At 38.8% G+C, this 12,694-nt stretch overlaps 1 protein-coding gene across 14 annotated transcripts in view; it reads right to left on the bottom strand.

The window, feature by feature from the left end:
• The window catches only part of ATF7IP (activating transcription factor 7 interacting protein), a 109,843-nt gene that overhangs the window by 35,391 nt on the left and 61,758 nt on the right, over positions 1–12,694 (bottom strand). For all 14 annotated transcript variants that reach the window (XM_065045365.1, XM_065045306.1, XM_065045359.1 and 11 more), the window contains exons 3-6: positions 6,696–6,776; positions 3,124–3,269; positions 1,817–1,954; positions 340–405 (exon numbers count right to left, since the gene is read on the bottom strand). In XM_065045365.1, the coding sequence (XP_064901437.1) occupies positions 340–405; positions 1,817–1,954; positions 3,124–3,269; positions 6,696–6,776 (431 nt within the window). The remainder of the gene's footprint in view (positions 1–339; positions 406–1,816; positions 1,955–3,123; positions 3,270–6,695; positions 6,777–12,694) is intronic.

Below are 12,694 nucleotides of genomic sequence, written 5' to 3'. Positions count from 1 at the left end.
TGTATCCATTCTTCTCTCCCCCCCGCCTTCACTCCCATAATTAAGGATTCACTCTTATGACTCCATAATCTTCATATTGAAGTAAATTAGATTTACTAACATACAGTTTAAGGTGCTTTCACACTAATAATGCCTAAAGAACCTTCTGTACAAATCAGGGTTACATAACAGATGTTAAGACTATTTTTTGATATCACTTCCTTAAACCAAATAAGACTAGCCTGCTTTGTGAATAGCACTGAACAACCAGGTCACATCTTTCTGCATAGAAAACGTCTTGAATTCAACACAACATTTAGACTAACTCAGAAAAACAAATATAACAAATCTAGTTCTTACTTCCTGTCTTTTCTTCAAGTCGTCCCTGGCTGCTCCAAACCGCTTTGTCAATCTAGCAATTTTAGCCTAAATGGGAAGAAGATGAAAACAAACAAACAAAACCATAAATACCCTCCCCAAGAATCATCAAAGAAATAATACAAACTAAAAGACATCAAGTCAAAGGCTGTTTTCATATCAGGGGAAATTATTCTTCTTTGAAATATCAGTCTAACTATATGACTTCAGAGCAGCGGAAAGACACACAGGTGTAACAAAATTAAATCAAGATATCTTAGAGACAAATTGAATTTTTTTCCCTCCTGTTCACAACTGCACAAACAGAATCCATCTTGCAGACGTTCACACAATATTCTGCATGAATGAAAGCAACTGAATGCATTTGATTATTCTAATGCCTTATGTACCAACCATATTGAAAAACGCACCCTTTTTTGCCTTTCATATTACCTGCTCTTCCCCCATTTGTCTTATTTCTCCCTCTCACTGACGCACTACGTATCACACACACCTTACTGTCAGCTTAGTTCTACTCTATTTGATGTTCAGGTGTCAGATTCATTATCTTCTTAGGCACCATTCTCACATCTTGTCACTTCTTGTGCTTCCCTCAATATACTATTTGGTAACCATTCCTTCTGTAATTACCTCAGCATTACAAGATACTAATTTACTCTGCCTAGGTTGCAGATCTGATGGCTGACTTATTCTGGAGGCAGTAGTTGTGCCACTTATTCTAAGCAGGGATTTTTTTGGTCCATTTACAAACCTCACTTCTCACATTTTTACAAAGCAACATGACAGGCTACAATTATAGTCTGCTTTTAATTACATTCAGATTTCAATTTCTGTTATCTTTTACAGTGTAGAGGTCTTTTGGAGCACTTAGTATAATAAAACCATGTAAGCTTTGACTGCATTCACAGCCTTAGTTATTAATTTGACACTGTAGTTGATGGCTAAAAGACACTGATAAACAAGTATACTGAAAACATCTTAGCTAGCACTTAAGGAAAAGTCAACATAAAATGTCTAGAGCAGCAACGGGAGTTATGTAGTATGAACTATTCTGGCAAACTCGGTACTTATTTTTTATGTTAAAACGGCCTTGTTGTTTGAATTCGTTATGACATAAGCTTTTAACTGTCTTGTAGCTTCAAAATTCTTTGATTTGTGTGGTGTTCCTTATGTCACCACTATGGACATAATTTCTATAAGGAATGCAAGAAAGCATACTGCATTCAACACTAGCTATTTGTTTCCTTGCTAGAACATAATGATTTAGTTTCTGGGCAAATATCATGGATAACTATCATATGATGTTTATTTGTCTGAACATCCTACAACGTCCAGTGCTACTGCCTTCTCCTTTCTGCACTTTTCCATTTTTAAACAAATTTCTGCCTTCATAGAAGCATTAGATATTTTCATACTTCACATTTATTTGAAGTATGCAGTTCAACACACAAACACTCACCTGTAGTTCAGTCAGCAGAGTTTTATGCCTCTTGTTACATTCTACTTTCTCTATTCGGGTTCTCAAGTCTGCCAGAGTCTTGTCAAATACAGCACACTGTAAAGCAGTAAGTTTTTCTTCTAACAGTTTCTGGATAATCTGCAAAATTATTACCAAAAAAAAAAAGAAAGAAAGAAAAATAAAAGTGCATTCCAGAATTTGGGAGACCATCTATAAAAATATTCTCCACTTGTTTAACAAGTGTCCTGCTACAAAAGAACAATGACAACAGTTGTGCCCTGTCAATGAAATAAAACTACATTCACCAATATGTATGTGGCTGCACAGCTAAGAAAAGTTCCTACATCTATTTTCGCAAATGCAAATGGTCCCTCTTTGACATTAATTCAACAAATTAATTTATTTGCAGTATGATAAACGTATAAAACATTATTACATATTAAAATAACCTTAATAGCAGAAGATTTTTTCATAAAGTGCTGTGTTTACATAAATTAATTTTTCCTCTCACTTTTCTGTTCTTGTGAGGGACACTGGCATTCAAAGAACAGAAAGACATTCAACAAAACTTTATTTCTCAGATGCATCTTTCCCTAGCATAAATGTCCTGTGTTACTTTTCTCGCAGAAGCTAAACATGGAAAGAGACTGATTTCCACAAAGTTTACTTGATAGTTTTTTCTCCTCCCTCCTATATCTGTTGCCATATAACAATTTTCCCTAGGAAACAAAAATAAACAAGCAAGAAATGCGACTCAGTTTTATGGACCCTATATTGCTGAAGCTACAAGATGCACTAGCTAACTAACTAATGGAAGAAGGGCACAATTTTTTTTCTTCAAGACCATAGGTTTCTTTACATTCCAATGGTGCAATCAAGCAATTAACAGTTCTGTAAAAATCTGCAAAATGTGATGTTGATTGCATTCATCTGGAAACAGACTTTCTTTAAAGCTGGGCACACAATAAAGTGCACCACATATAAACCTTTACCATGCTAAAATATCCTCTTTGCTAAGAATCTCCATCTACAGTCATGAGACTTGAGAATTCAAATATTTAACACATTTCAAATATAACTCTTCCAGCACAGTTTTCAAATGATATTTCATCTCTTCTCAAAAGTAGGGCTATACAGGACTTTAATTAAGCCATCTTTGTTATATGAATTACATCCAATTTTCAACCACAAAAAAGATGAAGTGTTTGAGAGTCAGGGAGTGCGTGGGAAGGGATAACTAATTCAAAGATGGTTAAGACAAATGTCAGGTGCATGTTTTCCATCTTTGCTCTGCACCTCCATTCTACCTTTTGTAATTTTTGGTCAACATCCTTTCTGGCTGTAATTTTTACTTGGAGTTCTGCTTCATAACCTTCTTCCAGGTATCGACGACGTTTAGAATGAACATTGTCCATGTCCTCAGATTTGGAACGCTTTCTCCTTAACACTTCACCTGGAACAATTAGATACAACTGCTCGTGAGGAACCTTTGAAAAAACAGGTACCTGCAAAATGCCATAATTATTATGGAGTTTTATTGTTCCCCAGTTTAAGCTTTTTCATCCTAAACCAGCAAGGATGCCTTTGGAAAAACAAGATGTATGATAATACCAAAGCAGAACAGTCCCTCTGGTCTCTGTACATTGCTGCCCTGTTGATGAGTTCTGCTTTGCGATTCACCAAACCACTGCCCCAAATGCAAAATATCTCTGGTACCATCATTCTGTTCTCCAGAACTTGCCTCCAGTTTTTCCTGCTCCAAGATCCTACAACAGAACATGGCTTCTGAGAAGCAAAATAAAAACATGACTCTGAAAAAAGGACCCTCTTTTCAGGATTCCAGCCAGATAAAACCACATCTCATTCTGCCTATGTGAGCAATCAATTTGTTTTCTACCTGCTATGTAGTTTTAATCTGTACTTCCAATCCATGGCTGAAAAAAAACAAACATTCAAAGCTTTTTCCTACTTCTGGGGTAAGAAGGAAAATAAAAATGTAACAAAAGAGCAGTCTCAAAATTGAACTAAATTATGAAGGCCATTTTCATCACGGCCATAAAGCACAAAAGAAGCAAAGAGATCTCATTTGCTCCTCTAGCTCCTGGCACTGTAATCTCTAGATATCCACACATAAAACAAGAAGCCTGGGTAAATCATAGGGAAGGGGAGCTACAGAGCACACTGTGGGTACCTGACCACCATCAAAACACCGAAGACCACAACAGCTCTCAACCCTTCCACCCCAAACCTGAGGCTGATACAGAAGGACAGAATTAGTACTACATCAATGAAGATTCACTGAAGACTGAAACAATGTAACAGTTACTTTCCACTGCCAGTTTTTTCATTACTTACATTACATACACTGAATGGTATCTATAATTTCACAAATTTCTTATAATTTGATGTTTTGACTGACAGATTTCTGACGGTTTCATTCTGATCTGATTTTCTAATGGCTTCTGATTTTTTTTGTGAATTTCAATTAAAATGCACTAATGTACTAAAAATTATTAAAAAGTAACATTTTAAAATCTGTGTGACAACCTAGGTTATTTTTAAAAGTTTGTGAAAGAGTAGGTCCTTGGATTTTTCATATGTTTTATAAGGCCACAGGGCTCTTCATAAACATTTGCAGAATGCTCATTATTTACAAGCAGTATAAAGTCTGAGTTTTTCACTGTTTTTTCAGAAAGACAGTAAGCAGTGGAAATAGGAGAAAACAAAAAGAGCTGTTTTTCCAGTCTCCTTCCATCCATCAGAAAAACTTGTAGAAATAAAATTTTTTAAAAATAAATATGAATAGTTACAACGCTATTCCCAGGCTAGTGAAGACAAGTTTATTAGGATCTCCCATACAACTCTCTCCTAACCCCAGTCGGTCCTCTTTAGAAGAAGCCTAACTGCTGAATAGTACAAGTAGTTTGTAACATGCAAGAACTACTTACATATTTAACAGAACATGTTTAATGTTTAGGTAACTTGTTCTGAAGCAGATATAACATCTAATTTTACTGCAGTTGGATTCTCTTTGAAGAGCTTCAAGTTGCTTGGCTACTAGTGGAAAAGGTATCTAAATGAGGCTGTGACTTGTATGAAACCCCATAAGCTTCTTAGGTGCTGCATCAGCTCTTCTCGATCAAAGGGTTCTTTGTGCTTACGCTCCAGCTGACTCCTCATGAAGGCTCAAATACCCTTTCAGCAGGTACAAGGGATTACTGCTGGGCCTAGAGCACAGCTCCCAAAAAGCAGCTCCCAAACACAGGACCTTGCACAGCAGGGTGCACAGAAGGCAGACGGTCTCTGCACTCAGTGACAGTGGTGATGTGTCACATGGTGTGGTTTGCAGCAGCCACTTGAACAACTCTTTGCAAGCCTTGGGATGCAGGGATGATCTAGGGCCTCCCTTTCTGGCTGAGGCAATGGTAGAGGGATATGAGCTTCTTGGCTGCAGAAGGTGCAAACTAGTGGGAGAGCTGTGTTACCAAGTTAGAGGAGCTACAAGAGGAAGTCTGGGGATGGCACAGCATCAGAAATAACAAGAAACAGACTGACTGGATATAATCCAAGATCCTGCAGCCTCAAGACTGCAACCCCAAGCTGTACCAAAGAAGGTAACAGGCAGAGCCCGAGCTTATCCAGACACACACGATGGCAAAGGCTGGAAGCACCAGGACAGGAGGTCACACTCCACCTGCAGATGTACAGGACAATGACAGATTTGGTTTAGTGCCCTCCTAGCAGATATGGGGCTGTGAGATGTGTCCAGTGAAATGTCTGAACCAGCAACGCCTGAGCCATGCAGTAGCACCACATCTTAGTAGCAAGTGACTCCTGGTCTAAAGGAGGTGGAGGTCCCTGTCTGCTAGTGACAGGTGACCTACGAGAAAAACAGAGGCACTATGTGGGTGGGAATAGGGTTAGGAAAGCCAAAGCTCAGCTTAAGCTGAACCTGGTGAGGGACATAAAAGGCAACAAGAAGGGCTTCTACTAATATTCCAGTAGCAAAAGAAAAACCAGGGAAAACATGTCATCTCCCTGCTGAATGAGGCAAGTAAGCAAATGACAAAGAACACAGAAAAACCCTAGGCATTCAATGCTGCCTTTGCTTCACACTTTCATGAGAAGACTTGCCTTCAGTAACACCAGCTCCCTGAGACCAGTGGGACACTCAGGAGCAAAGGCAGACTTGGTCTTGGTGGAGGAGCACTGCATTAACATTTAAACAAACTGGACATACACAAGTCCATTCAAGCCACAGGGATGAAAGCACGAGTGACGAAGTATCACTAGCAGGTCAAGGGAAGTACTTATTCCTCCTTGATCAGCGCTGTGAGATAAGCTTGAGTCTTTTATTTATAAGCCCAGAACTGGACACAAGAAAGATGTAAGCATCCTGGAGAGAGTTCAGTGTAGGGCTACCAAGATGTTCTACAGACTGGAGTATCTGTCATATGAGGAAATGACAGCTGGCATTGTTCAACTGGAGACAGCAGTTAGGGATATTTTATAATGTGTGTAAATTACCTGATGGGTAGAGAGTGCAAAAGACAAACCAAGACTCTTTGTGAGTACTAGTGAAAGATGAGAGAAAAGAATGCAAACTGAAATACTGGAAATTGCACTCAAACATATAAAAACTTTTTTAGTGTGAAAGTGGTCAAACACTGTAAGTGGAACAGTGGAAGGTGCTGGAGTCTCCACCTGCAGAGATATTCAAAACCTGCCTGGGCATGGTTCTGAGCAAACTGCTCTAGTTGACCTGGTTTTGAGCAGGAGATTTGGACTAGATTACCTCCAAAGGTCCCTTTCAATCTCAATGATTCAGTGTTTCTAACATATGCCACCAGTGAAGCATAATAGTTTTAACATTATGTACCTCTCTCTATGTGTTTCTCTTCTTCTTTGTGGGCCTCTTCTTTATCCTCCTCGCTCTCCTTTCTTCTCTCCACCACCTCTTCTATAAACACAAGAAAAAATACCATGTGTTATTTATGCTTACCCACAAAACTCTCATAAGAGTCCTAGAGAAATAAGTATGACAGAAGGAATGCAGTGATTTAAAAAAAAAAAAATCAGAGGATAGCTTCGAAGTAAAAATTTGACCCACCATACAACATACAATGATCCACTTCTACATTTGCTTAGCTTTAAAATCAACAGAATACAACAAAGTTACCTCTGAAATGAAACCATGTATTTTTAACATAGTTAAAGTTCTCAACAAATAATTTTATTTCATTTTTCATCTAGGAAAAAAAATATAAAAATTTCAGTAGCAAAATACTAATATTTTTCTCTGTTTATTTGCAACTGGCAAATTTACCCATAATCTTTATGGTAGACAAGGCCCAGATTCTTATTTTCTTAAAAAATATTGATTTTAAAGTTTCTTTCTAATACAAATATCACAGTTTAAGACCAGTGATTCAAAGACATAGATATTAGTAAATTATCAAGAAAAAACTGAAATAACACCCCCAAATGCACATAGATTAAGATGAAAAATAGAAACACTTCCTGAAAAGTTTTATCATATGTTCCATGATTTTCCTTTATGTGTTTCATACAGGCTGCATTTGCCACCTCCACTATGTTTAAGATTACATTAACATCTGTCCAGAATATAACCGAACAAGTCAGCACTGTTACACACATCTTGATCTGTATTCTTCTCTAATTTCTTTTTTCTTTTTCTTTTTTTTTTTTTTAATTTTGTGATTACAGCAGAGTATACTAGCTTTTTTAGAGAAAGTTCCAGCTGCAAAGACATGCTTGATGCTCTCTTAACAGTAAATTTTACTACTATTATGAAGACCATTTGAATGATTTAAAATAAGTCGTGTAATAAATAAAATAAATAATAAAGGGAGGAGTCAGAAAAAAATAAGATTTTTTTGTTAATTTATACAAGAAATAATATTCATACCACATAAATTCTTCAAAATCAATCATTAATTTTTAATAATTTCTACAGCTGTAAGCATTTAGATTTGCTTAGTGACTGACTGGATGCAAATCTGCATGCCAGTTCTGCCAATATATACATATAAATGGAAATAAATACAATGAGTAAGCATTAGAGCATCTAAACAGTATTTGCAAGTTACTCTGAACTGCACATTCATACTCTCACTACTCCATAATGCTGTAACCACAATATTCTCTTTATAGATTAGCTAGAACTGATGTGCACATACACTAATTACAATCAAGTACAAAAGCACAGCCTTTCTGAACTGTGAATCCTTGATCACACTCTACCCAAAAGTTATTATAAAACAGAAATACAGATTTTCCCCTTGAAACTTGACAGGATTTGACTATTTTTGTTTAGGAAGGACTCACAGATTCATATATTTTCAAAGAAAACATCATGGCCTAGACAAGCTGGAGAAATGGGATGACAAATGCTTTATGATACCCAACAAGAACAAATATAAAAGTTCTGCACCTGGGGCGAACCCTTTCAATGCCACAGGCTAGAGCCCATGTAGCTGGGAAGCCTTGCAGACTTGCACTGGCAGCAAGCCAAGCATGAGCCAACGGCATGTCCTGCAGCAAAGGAGATCCACAGCACCCATAGGAACAGAGCAAATACATCATCGGAAAGCAGTTATTGCCCTTTGCTTGGCACTTGTGATGCCATCTCTGGGTAAGGAGCAAGAGACTGCTAAGGGACTGGGGAACATGACCTGTAAGGAAGGCTGAGGGAGCTGGGCTTGTTCAGAGTAGAGAAGACAAAACTTAATGGGGGACTTAAAAACAGATTTCCAATACCTGTAAGTTGGCTTTTGAGAAGATGGATCCAGGCTCATTGTAAAAGTGCATGTCAAAGGATAAGAGACAACACATGTAAGCAGAACCAAGAGATTCCAACTAACAGAAAGAAAAATATTTTCAGCATGAAGAGAGTCATTGGAACAGGTTGCCCAGAACCATGTCCAGTTGTCATCAGTGGAAGTTTTCAAGACTTAACTGGATAAAGTTCTAAGCTACTCTGTCTAATCTGACAGTGATGAGTTAAAAAGACTCCCTCTCTCTCCCTGCATATCTACAGTTATCAAACAGGTATAGCACTGATGAACACATTAAGAGCAAAATCTTCTGTTAACAGAGGCATCGGAGCCAACTGGGTCCAAACCAACTGTCCACATAAAGGAGAGACTCGTGATAATCACCAGGGACTCCCTTCCACAGGAGGTCTCCACCCAGCAACACAGCCACATCCCTCAAGACTTTAACTGCTTGCTGAGGGCCTGGACCCCAAATGTTGTCAAGTGACTACCAAGGTTCAGCTGGTCTTCAGCCTGTTACCCCTTGCTGCTTATCCACATGGACACCAACAATACTACCCAAAGCAATTCTAAGCATATAAAATGTGACAACGGATCTCTGCAGAAAAGGGTGAAGGGCATAAGGGCCCACGGTGGCATTATCACCAATCCTCCCAATCAACTAGGAGAAGAAAAAACTCTAGTAAGAGTGCATGCATCCAGAAGATCAACATCAGGCTGAATGACAGGCATTGCAGGCAAGGCTTTCACAGTTTTCACTGACAGAAAGGTGAATGGGAATAGTCAGCTTGGATTTAGCAAGGGCAAGTCATGCCTGACAGACCTGGTAGCTTTTACAACGGGGTCAAAGAATTGGCAACTATCCAGCTGGTGGCTTAGCACTTGAGGTAGTCCTCAGGGATCCATACTGGGCTGATGCAGCGTATTGTATTTACTAATGATCTGGACCCGTGGGCAGGAGATCATACTTGGCAAGTTCGCAGATACAAACTGGGAGCAGTGGTAAATATTCATCAGGGCACAGCTGCTACTCAGAGGCACACCATCAGGCTGGAAAAACAGGCTAACACAAAGCGCAGCAAGTGCAAACGCAAAGTCCTGCATTTGGGGTAGAATAACCCTATGCAACATAACAAGCCCCGGGGTGACTGGCTAGAATTTAACTTTATAGAACAGGGCCTTAATTTCCTGGTGGAAACAATGTGAACATTAGTCAGCAGTGTGAAATAAGTCCAACAGCATTTCAGGCTGTATTAACAAGAAATGTGTCCAACAGTGTAAGGGAAGTGATTCTCCCTTGTTCAGCACTTGAGAAACCCCCATCCAGAGCACTGTATGTGGAATTTGGATCTCCAGAACTAGAAAGGTACTAACGAAACCACAGCAAATCCAGAGGAGGGTAACCAGAAAGGTCAGTGGGATGAAGTTCACGCTATATGAGGAACAGATGACAGCACTGGCTTTGCTCAGCCTTAAAAAGTGAAGACTAATAGGAGATGCATCACTGCCTTCCATTACGTATTGGTAGGGCAGAGAGAAGGTGAAGCTGCTACTCTTCAAGGTACACAACAACAGGACAGGAGGCAATGGGCACAAGTTGGAACACAGAAGATTCCAATTACACAGGAAGTTTTTCACTGTTGAGGTTGGTTAAATATTAGACTACCCAAGAGGAAGTTGTGGTATATCCATCCTTGGAGATGCACAAAAGGAAACCAACAAGGAAGGTCCCTCAGCCATCTGACATAATTAGACCTGCTTTGAGTAGGAGGTTGGAATAAGACCATCAGAGGTTGAATTAAAACTACTTTGCAATTCCATCATCCTCCCTATTGCTCTTCTATGCACCTTTTCCAGTTCTGTGACGCCTTCTTTGATATGGGGTGCGTGAAGTTAACAATTATACAAAACATTTAAGAGCTTGGTGTCTCATAGTGAAGCTTTCTCTTAATTTAGTCCCAGCTTTATTTATTTGCTTTCTTCAACTGCTACTCTATAAATGCTTTCACAGAACTACCTCCTATAATCCTAGAAAATGATTCTTGAGTGGTGAGCCAGTTCTATTTTCCTATCAAGTTAGGAACGTTTTCATACTCATCTGTGCCACTTGTAGTTAACCACAATAATTTTCATGTGCCATTTTTATACCAAAGTCATTCGACATTATAAGGTTCTTCTACAGCTCTTCAGAGTACCATCAGCAATCTCCCACCTTGTTAATCACCCTTTTAGATAAATTATTAATTCTGTTGCACTGCAGTCTCTGGAAGAGATCACTGTAGATTTACTTTCTTTTCTTCAAATGACTATTCCGTCCCTGACGACTCTTGAACTTATCTGAAGACAGTTCCGTTTCCAAAAGTTCTTGGTAAAAAATAATTTTTGTTTGGATATCCAAAAGAATACAAACACATCAACTAGGTCATGGACTTGCTACTCTCCCAAAGAGCTCCAAGGTTTTCTAATGTATGATCTTCTATTACAAAAATCTTAAATGCCAGTATAGCTGTTGTATTTACTAATTCTACTTGAGAAAAAGATTCTATTAATCTGCCCATTTGAAGTAAGTACCATTCACTGTTTTTAGCCATGCTGGTTTGTGTCTGGGCTTTTTAAGAACCATACTTTTTAATTAAGCAGCTTGCACCTGTGCCTCCAATACAGCATCTTCAAATGATCTCCACTCCATCTCCACAGACTTAATTCTCACAGGCTCTTTCGAAATGTTAATCTTTATCTTCTAAGACAACTCAACCTATTTTTTCATACAATTGTATCCTGCCTCTGCAACATCCAATTCTATTACCTTTGTTATTGAAAGTCTAATATTGGTGAAAGGACTGCAAAATTTTTTGATTAATACCATGTTAAATTTAATACAAAATCAGTCCCCAGAAGATTTGCCTGAAATATTTCACACAAAATATACTATTCAGAAAAACTTAAATGCCCTTCTCTGCAACTTGATAGGCAAGCTTTATGAAGCTTACAGCACAAAAACTACCAGCTTACTGCTGGTTAAAGACAGAACATACTTCAGTGGCCAGCTTTGATTTCATGAACAGTCTCAGTTACAGCAATGTAACTGTAAAAGTTATAAACTGTTACAGCAAGCAAATAAAACAACTAGTTGAGAATTTGTCCAGTCACCAAAACTCAAAATCTGAAAACATATTGCTGGATACAGTAATTTCAGACTCCTGCAAACTGTAGTCTAGTATTTAATATTCAGTTTGGTCTTTTTGCTCCAGAGCAAAATCTCCTCTCTGACAATAGTGTGTTTTCTCATTGGGTAAGATTACCAGTATGCTCGTAATGTACCTTTTATAAAAGAGACTTGTAACACACTACAATTTTGACACAAGTACACACAATGTTCCTTCTCCTTGCTGCCCCCCACCTCCAAATATTTTCTGAAATACTTCAATTGCACAACAGAGGTGTCACTTTCGCAATCTCAGTGGAACACCTAAGTAAGATCCTTTGAAGAAACTATGGAACCTACCTTTTCTCTATTCAACTGGCATAAATTTAAAGGTAAATACCAGAAGAGAAGAAAGAGTCTGAAACAGGGCTGAAGAGACATATTCTTACTGCTCTTTCTCTAGTTGTTAAAAGACTGAAGATTCAGAATGCCATCACGAATTAGAGAAAGACAGAGTTTCATCATTAGCAAAAAAAAGTTGAGTAACTATGGTTACAAACCTTCCAGAGATGGAAAGACACCTGAATCTTGTTTTACCTATGGAATTCCTACCCAGTCAAGCATGTTTAAACACATCTTAGTTACCATAGCCATAATTTCATAAAAAGCTATACAATGGGGAAGGGGGGAAGGGGGGAAGGGGGGAAGGGGGGAAGGGGGGAAGGGGGGAAGGGGGGAAGGGGGGAAGGGGGGAAGGGGGGAAGGGGGGAAGGGGGGAAGGGGGGAAGGGGGGAAGGGGGGAAGGGGGGAAGGGGGGAAGGGGGGAAGGGGGGAAGGGGGGAAGGGGGGAAGGGGGGAAGGGGGGAAAAAGAAGGATAATTTGAAAAAAAAATACATTCTTAACTACAGATAAAAGAGCAGTGTCAATTTATCTGT

This window comes from Columba livia, chromosome 1 (assembly GCF_036013475.1).
Source record: "Columba livia isolate bColLiv1 breed racing homer chromosome 1, bColLiv1.pat.W.v2, whole genome shotgun sequence".
Classification (NCBI taxonomy): domain Eukaryota; kingdom Metazoa; phylum Chordata; class Aves; order Columbiformes; family Columbidae; genus Columba; species Columba livia.
Note: the sequence above shows the minus strand (reverse complement) of the source record. Positions and strands in the feature narration are given on the sequence as shown.